We start from the raw sequence: 12,836 nt of genomic DNA, 5'->3' as shown, positions 1-12,836 counted from the left end.
CATCTCCTGTGGCTATCAGTGTTCTCACTGGTGGTACCAGATCTTCTGGAGTTGTTTCAGTTTTGTCCGTTGCTCATGGGAACTTAGATGATCGCTGAGGAAATGCTTTCCTTAAGTCACTAGTTTTAAAGGGAGGCAGCCAAATTCCCAGCCATCTGGCAGTCAGTTTCTTTCAGTCTGAGACAGGGAATTTCAGAGGCCTTGAAGAGGGCATGCACAAATATTTCTTGCTTCTATTTTTTCAATACGGAATTTGGAGTCTTGTCTGTCAGCCATCATGCTGCGTCTTTAGGAAACTCTAAATGGGAGGAAACCAGCCCCTAGCAAGCTGCACTTTGTCTCTTGGAATTAAATGTCCTTTTCTGTTTCTTGAAATCCACAGTTCTGATTCATCTTCTATCTGCCCTCAGTGACTTCCGTTCTTTGAACTCCTTGACTTTGTCCTTAACTTGTGGATGAATTTGACATCCAGCTGATGCTCTCTGGGATCCAGAGAGCACATCCTGCTCACCGGCTGCCACTAGTTCTAAAATGTCATGGTTTCTGTTAAAATGCTTCTAGCTCCTACCAAGTAAACACACAGATTTGTCTCTCTCGGGTTGTGCTGTGAGTTCATGGCGTAAAGTGTCTTCTTCTGGTTTAAAAATGGACCACTGGGCTTTTCACTGGAAGTTTGGTTATCTTTGTACACATGCTTTCCAGAGAACTTCAGAGGCTGGGTTATCATCATCTGGCCCTGGTCTTTGTCACCTGTCCCCCAAACTGTACTTCCTTCCTAGCCGTCTCCTCACCACCATGATTGTTTACAGAATTCTACCTCCACATTTTTCTGGAATGTCTCCCTAAGGTGCAGCTCCCGTCTCCCCACCTTCCTGCCCATTGGCCCCCAAAGCCTTCCCATTTATGGACTGTGTTCAGTCTGTTTTCAGCCTTATTTAGGAACTTTCCAAGATGACGTTAGTTGCCAACTTTCTCTGCCTGTAATTAACCCAAGTTACCCACACATAATGCTCACACGTTCTATTCACCTGGAATATCCGTGTCCCCACCTCGGTCTGTTGACAGCCTAAGTACTTGTGCTAGATATTCTCTTGTACCACTCCTTATCAATCCTCACCTTTCTCTACCCTATACTGTGCCGTTGGAGGCTAACGGTTATGGACTGCCCTCTGGCTTATGATTGGGTTTGGCCAAGGGAGGCCTGTAGGATATGAGAGGCACCAGAAGGGGACTGATTCCCTGGCTTCAAACAACCACAGCTCCTCTGGTGACCCTCTCCAACAGATACAACTGCAGCTACAGCTGCTTTCTTCTCTGCTTTTTTAGGCCTAGGGGTGGAAATGGCCTCCCTTGCTTCTCCTTTAGCATCCCTTATTGGTTTTATTTAACCCTGACCACTCTTTGTAAATAATCCTTTCATTAAATTTTCCAAGTTATCTTCTTGGAGTGTCCCATCTGTTTCCTACAAGGGCTCTGACTGATACAGCACCCCCAAGGCCCAGTTCACTTATACACTTCTCTGATTTCATTCATTCATTCAACAAATTCACATTCCTCATCTGTTTGGTGTTACGTTATAGGCATTGGTGACAAGAGTGGAGAACAAAACAGTGGCCTTGCCTTCAGGGAAATTACAATATAGTGGGGAAAACAAATGTGAAACAAGCAGTTATAACAAAGAATGGTGAAGATTACGATAGGAGAAGTATGGAGAGCACGCAACAAGGGGACCTAGTCTAGGGGTCAGAGAAGGTCATTCAACTACATAAGGTATCCACTATTTTTTGTCCTTTGCCCATAGCACTTAGTGCATTCTGATTGTGTTATTATTATTTGTGGACACATTTTCTCTGCCTCTACTGCAGAATAAGCTTTTGAGAGCAGAGACTCTTTTTCACCTTTACGTCTTAGCCCACTGCCTAGAATGTTGTAGGAACTCAAGTATTTGTCCACTTGAATCGGACTGAACTTTCTGAACACTTATGAACCTCAGCTCCAGCCCACCCACTGAAGGTTGTACATTATTAGGCTGGATAATGGTGCGATCCCACCCTTTCAGAGCTATCGGAACAACAGAAAACATGTTTTACTAGTTGAAAAAGAAAAATCACTGAAGAGGAAGAGCCTCCTCAACACAGGTGAAGGGTTTGGTAGATGTTATCAACCTAATACACCCTGTTTCGGATATTTGCTGACAGGCATTGGAGTCATTAATTGTCAGGGTTGAGAGTTGAGCTTTCTTTTATATGTTTGTTTTGCATCACTGGCTTGTGTTGTGTTTGATAGCAACATAGCTGAACTCAGTGTGAAATATGAATGAATGGAGGGAAATCCATGTCCTACTCCAGAGCAAGGAGTCTGGGGAGATAAGTAGGTACAAAGTTTTTAAAACTTTGTTTTAAAAAAGCTTTTAAAACTTGGGTCAGCGTAGAGAAAATCTGGACAGCATCCTGAGGCTCAGGAACAAAGAGCAGGAAGTAGAGGATTGGGAGAAGAGAACTCTGGCAATGTGGTAGGCCAGAAGTTCTCAGACACCTAGCTCCCCCTGCCAAAAATAATTGTTCGATAAAACAATAACTCTTTCTATAATACATGGCTTAGTAAGGCAAAGTAAGGGAATTCCTCTGGGGTGAAAAATGATGAAGTGAGAATCTGTAAGAGGTAAGAAAACTCCAGAGCCTTTGTCTAAGGGTATCTGCCAATCCCTGTTCTCCTAGAGCATGGGTTTTAATGAGGCGTGAGTGTGTCTGGGACAGGAGACAAAACCTGGAGCCCCAGTGTCCTTGTATAAGGTATTGATTAACTTTAAATAAACATGTAAGTCATATGAACATCTGAGGTCTCCACTGAGAGAACTGAAAGAAAGTGTGTAACTTCCAAATGAGTAGAGTTGGGGTGGGGGAAGGAATGATAGGAGGAAGAAAAAAAATCAACACAAAGGAGAGCAAGAAAGAAAAGGAAAAAAAGCAAACTTAGAAAACAAATGGACAAATAGAAAGTAAAAACTAAGATGAAATAAATGAGTCCAATTTAACAATAATCACGAGCTACACAAATGAATTATAATCTCCAGTTAAAAATCAAAGATTGTTAGACTAGATTTTAAGAATTCAACTTTAAACTATCCGTAAGAGAAACCCCTATAAATATAAGGACAGAGGCAGATTGCAAGTAAATTGATGGGAAAAGACATACGAAGAATGAGGTTAAAAAAAGGAGATATAGCTATATTAAATATTACATAAAACTAGACTTCAAGACAAAAAGCACTACTGCAAATGGCGAGGATGACTACATATTAATAAAGATGTTCAAGCTGGGACAAAGTGAGAGAGTAGCATTGACATATATACACTACCAAATGCAAAATAGTTAGTGGGAAGCAGCTGCATAGCTCAAGGAGATCAGCTCTGTGCCTTGCAACCACCTAGAGGGGTGGGATAGGGAGGGTGGGAGGGAGACACAAGAGGGTGGGGATATGGGGATATATGTATACATATAGCTGATTTTCTCTGTTATACAGCAGAAACTAACACAACATTGTAAAGCAGTTATACTCCAATGAAGACGTTAAAATAAATAAAGATGTTCAATTTACCAGGAAGATGTAATTCTAAGTTTATGTGCTCCTAAAAGAATAACTTTGAAATATATAAAAAGGAAATTGCTGGAACTACAAGAAAAATAAACACATCCCAAATCACAGGTCATTTTCACACATCTCTCTCAAAATTGATAACATTTATAAAATGGATCATCCAATAGGCCATGGAGAAAATCTCAGCAAAACTCAAAGAATTTGTATCATATAGCCCACATTCTCTAACAGTTAAATTGGAAGTCAAAAATGAAAAAATAACTAAGGAAACCCCATACCTTTGAAAATTGAAAAACACATTCTAACTCATGTGTTAAAGAAGAAAATCAAAGTAGGACTTACTAAATATTTAGAACTAAGTGATCATGAAAATACTCATCAGAACTGGTGGGATATAGAGAGCTAAAGCAGTAATAGGGGAAAGATTGTAGTCTTACTGCTTATGTCAGTGACAAGGAAAGTGTGCAAAGTAATAAACTGAGCATTCAAGTCAAGAAGTTAAAAAAACAAAAGTGAATCAACCTAAGAATAAGGAGGGAAATAATAAATGAGTAAAAATCAATGAAAGAAAACTGCTATACATTAGAGAATGTCCCCCCAAAACAAGATTGTCTCTCTTTTTATTGAAAGAGTAACACAGCTGACAAACTGCTGGCAAGATTGATGAACAAAAAAGAGCGAAGACTCTAATAACCAGTATCAGGAATGAAAAAGCGTACTCCCTATAGGTGCCACAGACATAAACAAAGATAAAAACAGGATATTACTGACAACTTTATGCTGATTATTGAATATTTGGAAAAACTCACACATTCCTAGAAAAGTGTAATTTCCAAAGTTAAATCAAGTAGAAACATAAAACCTGAATAACCCAATAACCAGGATAGGAATTGAATCATTAGTTAAAATTCTTACCATAAAGAAAGTATCAGGCCTAGATGGTTTTGTAAGGAGTTCTACAAAATGACCAGGAAATAAATCATTCTAATCTTACACAAACTATTCCAGAGTATAGAAAAAGAAGGACCGCTTGCCCATTTTATGAATCAGATATATATCCTTGATACTAAAAATGGAAAGCCACAAACAGAAAATGCAAATTTTTTTAAATGTATAATTTACAGTTGCAACAAAAAGTATAAGCCATGGAGGAAAGAAAACTAACAAAAGGCATGCCAAACTGTATTACAAAACGTCAAAGACATTACAGAAGACTTAATAAATAGAAACATATCAACACACCATTTTCATGGATAAAAACACAGTATCCTAATATAAAGATGCTAGTTCTCCCCAAATTGATACGTAGATTAACACAATTCCCATCAAAATCCAAAAATATTTTTTGTACAATTTTAAAATGATCCTAAACTTTATCTGAAAGAGCAAACAGTCAAGAATAGTAAGATATTCCTGAAGGAGAAGAAAGAGAAAGTGAGGGAACTTGCCCTGCCAGATAACGAGAATTAGAATGCAATGGTAGTTAAGATACTGTGATATTGTTTTGGGAATAGACAAACAGACCACTGGAACAGAATTAGAAAGCCCCCAAACAAAGCAACAAGGAAATCTGATATATGCCAAAATTGATACTGCAGACCAGCAGGGAAAGAGGATGTGTTAGCCAAATTTTGCTGAAACAACTAAAAATAAAAAAAGCCTACCCTACACCAAAATGGATTCCAATTCTAAATGAATGAAGAACTTAAAAATGAAAAGCAAAACTTTAAAAGTTTTAGAATAAGACCCCAGAGACTATTTTTGTGATATAAGAGTAGGGAGGATTTCTTAAACAAGATATAAAAAATAAAAATCATAAAGGAAAGGATTCATAAATTCAACTATATTAAAAGTAAGAACATCTATTCATCTAAATGCATGATAAACAGAGTGAAAAGAGCCACAAACTGGGAAGTGATTTATATAAACCAACGACCAACAAAAGATTAGTATCTAAAATATATCAAGAACGCCTACAAATCAATAAGAAAAGACAAACAAATCAATTCAAAAATGGGCAAGGGGGGCTTCCCTGGTGGCGCAGTGGTTGAGAGTCCGCCTGCCGATGCAGGGGACACGGGTTCGTGCCCCGGTCTGGGAAGATCCCACGTGCCGCGGAGCAGCTAGGCCCGTGAGCCATGGCCGCTGAGCCTGCGCGTCCGGAGCCTGTGTTCCGCAGCGGGAGAGGCCACAACAGTGAGAGGCCTGCGTACCGCAAAAAAAAAAAAAAAAAAGGCAAGGGGCATGAACAGGCATTTTCCAAAAGAGAAAACATAAATGACAAAAAATGCATATGTGAAAACATGCTCAGTCTCATTAATAATTTAAAAAATTAGGGCTTCCCTGGTGGTGCAGTAGTTGAGAATCTGCCTGCCAATGCAGGGGACATGGGTTCGAGCCCTGGTCTGGGAAGATCCCACATGCCGCGGAGCAACTGGGCCTGTGAGCCATGGCCACTGAGCCTGCGCATCTGGAGCCTGTGCTCCGCAACAAAAGAGGTCGCGATAGTGAGAGGCCCGCGCACTGCGATGAAGAGTGGCCCCTGCTCGCCGCAACTAGAGAAAGCCCTCGCACAGAAACGAAGACCCAACACAGCCAAAAATAAATAAATAAATTAAAAAAAAAATTAAAACCTTACGAGGTAATATTTCACACCTAGCAGGTTAGCAAAACTTAGCCTGACAACACCAAGTGCTAGAGAGCATGTGAAGCAAGAGAAAGACTCATATACTGAGAGTGGGAGGATAAACTGAAAAGGAAAGCATTTTGGACCTGCATGATGAAATTAAACACACATGTGGCTCTATAGCCCGGCAATTCCACTCCTACATTTAGACCCTAGAAAGCGTTGATTATATTTATTTGGTAGAACTATAAAGAAATGCAATGAGTGGTTAATACACAAGCAGAACAGGATAGTGGGCACCTCCCTCCTCTGGAGGGAGGAATGGATCCATGGGGTGGGCTGGGGTGGGGTGGGAGGGAGCTCATAAGATGGGCTTCAAAGGTACTGGTGATATTCTTGCATTGAATCATGGACATACGTGAACTCTTTATCTTGTCACCGTTTATAATATACATTATGTTCTCTACAATCTTATGTATGTATGGTACTATATTTCATAATAAAATGGTAAGTAAATAAATAAATTAGTTCCAGAGGCTAAAGAACTGCAGTTGGAACCCACAGAATGGGCCAGGTAGGTTCTAAAGGATGACTGGGAGGTGTAAAGATACCTCGAGGCTCTGATCCACGGCTGAAACTAGAGAAAAGCTTCACTAGAGTGACAAGAAAGCTCTTAAGTGGGGCGGAGACTCCTGCTGGTGCCCTTGGAGGTTGCTGGGAAATTTTATTGGAAGTAAATGAATGAGAAGAAAAATTTGAGCAAAGGAGTACTGACTTTCTTTTGTATCCAGGGAGGTAAAAAATGTGCACTCTGCTAATACGAAAAAATACTGTCTCTTTATAAAGAAAGAGGGTATTGTATCACTTGCTTTTCAAATAAAGTTTACTCTCCTTTGGGTAGCAGGAAGTCCAGAAGAAGGCAGTGTAGAGCTTATTCAATGGGCTTGCAATATTTTCTAAATCCAGGCTCCTTCTGTCTTTCCACTCTGCCATTTTTAGTGTGTGGGCTTTTTGCCCCCTGCAGTTCCAAACTTCTCATCTAATTCAGCATGAGGGCATTTTACTGACTCTTGTCAGCCAAGTAAAGGCTTTCCTAGAACTCACCCACCGCCTGCCACTTCATATCCTAGTAGTCAGAACAGTGTCACATGGCCATTTCTTGCTGCAAGAGAGGCTGGGAACATCATTATTTTGCCATCGCAGCCTGTATAATAGGATCAGGGAAGGGGGCAGTGGTTTCTGAGCCGCTATTCAGCAATGCCTGTCAAAATACTTCACTAAGAATTCTTCCTCTTTTTTCCCCAGGAGCCAGTCTTCTTGATGACCTATATAAATATTTCTCCTTCCATCACTCCCATGGAGACACCATGACTGTCATGGATCCAAAGCAGATGAATGTTGCTGCTGCTGTTTGGGCTGTTGTCTCTTATGTCATTGCAGACATGGAAGAAATGCTGCCCAGGTCTTAGCAAGAGCAAGAGAGAAGGCACTTTTGTCCTTTCTGGCCAGGAATCCTGGGTCTGCAGCTTCAAGGAGCCCCGCTTCACCTAACAATTTTATGTGATCATTTACAAAGCACAACACTTTTTCATACTTTCTGATATCATGTTTCTTGATACTTTCCAAATTCTCTGTTCCTAGTGTAAGGAATAAGCCCCATCCCCACAAAGAATCAGCCAATGGTAGGGATCACAGTGAGGGAATTTCTTTACACCACATATTAAAAATACTGTTTCTACTTTGAAAGTAAATACTGGATAAAGCTTTGGAAGACCTCTGGCTTTTATGCATGTATTTATGAACACTAATTACAGTGACCAATATTTTGTTAAGTTATTCATTGAAGGAGTAGAGGAGTACACAATTGTAGTACAGTCTTAATTGAATGTATGGAGGCATCTGGCTTTCTAATTTGTACATTTTTATATTATTAGAATTTTTTAATGAGGTTAAAATTTTTTTAATTCACAGAAAGAAGTCACCATTTGGGGAAAAAAATCAAGTATGTAAAATCCAGTTGCCTTATTAAAGATCTGTCACCAAACAAATGATAATACTATTTTACATTTATGTTTTATATATTTCACATAATATATCTATGAAGTTGGGGCTTATTCACATTTTGCTGATAACAGGTTTGAGGCTCAGAGAAGCTAAATCATATTCACAGAGCAAAACACTGATCCCCTTCTACTCTGGGAATAATCTCTACTATTCTTCCACACACAATGTCCAGTATTCCATTTAAAAAATTACAAGACACACCCAAAAATGCAAGAAAAACTCATTGTCAAGAGTTAAAGCAATTAAGAAAACCAGACAATAGAGATAACTCAGATGTTGGAATATCAGAGAGGAACTTTAACATAACTGTGATTAATAGGTTACATTCTAGTGGGAAAATGGGTCTACATACATGAACAGGAGAATTTCAACAGAAAGATGAAAACTATAAAATGGAATCAAATGCAAATACTAAAATAAAAAATACAACATCAGAGATGGAGAATTTCCTTGCTGGGCTCATCAGCAGACTGGATAAAACTGAGGAAAGAATCAACAAACTTGAAAACAGATCAATAAAAATTATCCAAACTAAAACACTGAGAAAGAAAAGTGAAGGAAAACAAACACCAGAATGGATCATTAGACTGTGATCTAATATATATGAGGCCTAACATACATGTAACTGAATTCTTAGAAGGAGAAGACAAAGTATCAGTTTTATTAATGGTGATGATTAAAAAGGCCTTTCATTTCTGGCAAGGTTGCCGACTGGTACACTGACTGACACACTGAAAACTAAAGATGTTGGATAACATCTGAGAAACACTTTCTTAAATATATGAATTAACTGATTAAAAGGTAAAGAATATTAGACAAAAAATTAAGTGGAGGCATGAACCAAGATGATATACAGCACATAAACCAGCTTTTCTTTTTGAGAAAATATGCAGGATGTGGTGAAGTTAAATTTCTATTTTCACAGCTTTTAGTGGCTCAGGGAACTATAGACAAATCCCATATTAGGGACATTAGAGAACCCCAATGAAATTGGAACCCCAAAGGATTATAGCTCAATACAATGGTGAACTAAAAATAACTCTGAGGACCATAAGGAAAATTACTGTTATTAAGTAACTGCTGAATGGAGGGTCCAGAGAAATTCCCACAGATAAAGTTACACAGTCAAGAAAATAAAACACAAAAACAGGAATCAGAACATTCTGAGCAACAGCAGTCCAAAAAAGAAAACATCAGAATTAATTCACAATATCCTCTGATACTGCAATTTTTAAATCAAGAATTTTCTAATCTATGCCTATTATGTTTTGAGGAAGTAAAAGAAGGGATTGAAAATAGAATAGAGGGTAAAGGACTATAAAAAGTGACGAAGCATATTGTTTTTTAAAAATATAGAACTTCTAGAAATGTAAATGGAATTTGAAAATTATAGGACCAGCTTAACTGCAGATAAGAGAATTCATGAACTAAAACAAATAGTGAAGAAATTAATGAGAAGATGGCGGAAGAGTAAGACGCGGAGATCACCTTCCTCTCCACAGATACACCAGAAATACATCTACGCGTGGAACAACTCCTACGGAGCACCTACTGAACGCTGGCAGAAGACCTCAGACCTCCCAAAAGGCAAGGAACCCCCCACGTACCTGGTTAGGGCAAAAGAAAAAACTAAACAGAGACAAAAGGATAGGAACGGGTCCTGCACCGGCGGGAGAGAGCTGTGAAGGAGGAAAAGTGTCCACACACTAGGAAGCCCCTTCGCGGGTGGAGACTTCGGGAGGCGGAGTGGGGGAGCTTGGGAGCCGCGGAGGAGAGCACAGCAACAGGGGTGCGGAGGGCAAAGCGGACAGATTCCAGCGCAGAGGATCGGGCCGACCGGCACTCACCGGCCGAGAGGCTTGTCTGCTCGCCCGCTGGGGCAGGCGGGGCTGGGAGCTGAGGCTCCGGCTTTTGTCGGAGCGCCGGGAGAGGACTGAGGTTGGCGGCGTGAACACAGCCTGCAGGGCGTTCGTGTGCCGCGGCTGGCCGGGAGAGAGTCCGGGGAGGGGTCTGGACCTGCCGAAGAGGCAAGAGACTTTTACGTCCCTCTTTGTTTCCTGGTGCACGAGGAGAGGGGATTAAGAACGCTGCTTGAGAGAGCTCCAGGGACGGGCACGAGCCGCGGCTAAGAGTGCGGAGCCCAGAGACGGACATGGGACGCTAAGGCCGCTGCTGCCGCCGCCAGGAGGCCTGTGTGCGAACACAGGTCACTAGCCACACACCCTTCCGGGGAGCCTGTGCAGCCCGCCACTGCCAGGGTCCCGGGATCCAGGGACGGCTCCCCCGGGAGAGCGCACGGCGCGCCTCAGGCTGCAGCGTCATGCCGGCCTCTGCCGCTGCAGGCCCGCCCCGCACTCCGTGCCCCTCCCTACCCCCCCGGCCTGGGTGAGCCAGAGCCTCCGAATCAGCGGCCCCTTTAACCCCGTCCTGTCTGAGCAAAGAACAGACGCCCTCCGGCAACCTACACGCACAGGCGGGGCCAAATCCGAAGCTGAGCCCCTGAGAACTGTGAGAACAAAGAAGAGAAAGGGAAATCTCTCCCAGCAGCCTCAGAAGCAGCGGATTAAAGCTCCACAATCAACTTGATATACCCTGCATCTGTGGAATACCTGAATAGACAACGAATCATCCCAAATTAAGGAGCCCTGTGGATGAAAGGCTCTTGGTGCTGCAGCCAGGAGTCAGTGCTGTGCCTCTGAGGTGGGAGAGCCAACTTCAGGACACTGGTCCACAAGAGGCCTCCCAGCTGCACATAATATCAAACAGCAAAAATCTCCGAGAGATCTCCATCTCAACCCAGCACCCAGCTTCACTCAACGACCAGCAAGCTACAGTGCTGGACAGCCTATGCCAAACAACTAGCAACACAGGAACACAACCCCACCCATTAGCAGAGAGGCTGCCCAAAATCATAATAAGTCTACAGACACCCCAAAACACACCACCAGACGTGGACCTGCCCACCAGAAAGACAAGATCCAGCCTCATCCACCAGAACACAGGCACTAGTACCCTCCACCAGGAAGCCTACACAACCCACCGAACCAACCTTAGCCACTGGGGACAGACACAAAAAACAACAGGAACTACGAACCTTCAGCCTGCAAAAAAGGAGACCCCAAACACAGTAAGATAAGCAAAATGAAAAGACAGAAAAACACACAGCAGATGAAGGAGCAAGATAAAAACCCACCAGACCTAACAAATGAAGAGGAAATAGGCAGTCTACCTGAAAAAGAATTCAGAATAATGATAGTAAGGTTGATCCGAAATCTTGGAGATAGAATGGACAATAGAATGGACAAATTGCAAGAATCAGTTAACAAGGACCTAGAAGAACTAAAGATGAAACAAGCAACGATGAACACCACAATAAATGAAATTAAAAGTACTCTAGATGGGATCAATAGCAGAATAACTGAGGCAGAAGAACGGATAAGTGACCTGGAAGATAAAATAGTGGAAATAACTACTGCAGAGCAGAATAAAGAAAAAAGAATGAAAAGAACTGAGGACAGTCTCAGAGACCTCTGGGACAACATTAAACGCACCAACATTCGAATTATAGGGGTTCCAGAAGAAGAAGAGAAAAAGAAAGGGACTGAGAAAATATTTGAAGAGATTATAGTTGAAAACTTCCCTAATATGGGAAAGGAAATAGTTAATCAAGTCCAGGATGGGCAGAGAGTCCCATACAGGATAAATCCAAGGAGAAATACGCCAAGACACATATTAATCAAACTGTCAAAAATTAAATACAAAGAAAACATATTAAAAGCAGCAAGGGAAAAACAACAAATAACACACAAGGGAATCCCCATAAGGTTAACAGCTGATCTTTCAGCAGAAACTCTGCAAGCCAGAAGGGAGTGGCAGGACATATTGAAAGTGTTGAAGGAGAAAAACCTGCAACCAAGATTACTCTACCCAGCAAGGATCTCATTCAGATTTGATGGAGAAATTAAAACCTTTACAGACAAGCAAAAGCTGAGAGAGTTCAGCACCACCAAACCAGCCCTACAACAACTGCTAAAGGAACTTCTCTAGGCAAGAAACACAAAAGAAGGAAAGGCCCTACAATAACGAACCCAAAACAATTAAGAAAATGGGAATAGGAACACACATATCGATAATTACCTTAAACATAAATGGACTAAATGCTCCCACCAAAAGACACAGATTGGCTGAATGGATACAAAAACAAGACCCATATATTTGCTGTCTACAAGAGACCCACTTCAGACCTAGAGACACATACAGACTGAAAGTAAGGGGATGGAAAAAGGTATTTCATGCAAATGGAAACCAAAAGAAAGCTGGAGTAGCAATTCTCATATCAGACAAAATAGACTTTAAAACAAAGACTATTAGAAGAGACAAAGAAGGACACTACATAATGATCAAGGGATCGATCCAGGAGGAAGATATAACAATTGTAAATATTTATGCACCCAACATAGGTGCACCTCAGTACATAAGGCAAATACTGACAACCATAAAAGGGGAAATTGACAGTAACACATTCATAGTAGGGGACTTTAACACCCC

General features: G+C 41.3%; 1 protein-coding gene across 2 annotated transcripts in view; it reads left to right on the top strand.

The window, feature by feature from the left end:
• The window catches only part of CPQ (carboxypeptidase Q), a 487,312-nt gene extending 478,402 nt beyond the window's left edge, over window positions 1-8,910 (top strand). For both annotated transcript variants that reach the window (XM_079901122.1, XM_079901123.1), the window contains one exon: window positions 7,530-8,910. In XM_079901122.1, the coding sequence (XP_079757248.1) occupies window positions 7,530-7,693 (164 nt within the window). In that variant the 3' untranslated portion in view covers window positions 7,694-8,910. The remainder of the gene's footprint in view (window positions 1-7,529) is intronic.
• Window positions 8,911-12,836: the final 3,926 nt, after the last annotated feature.

This window comes from Stenella coeruleoalba, assembly GCF_951394435.1.
Source record: "Stenella coeruleoalba genome assembly, chromosome: 17".
Lineage (NCBI taxonomy): Eukaryota > Metazoa > Chordata > Mammalia > Artiodactyla > Delphinidae > Stenella > Stenella coeruleoalba.
Note: the sequence above shows the minus strand (reverse complement) of the source record. Positions and strands in the feature narration are given on the sequence as shown.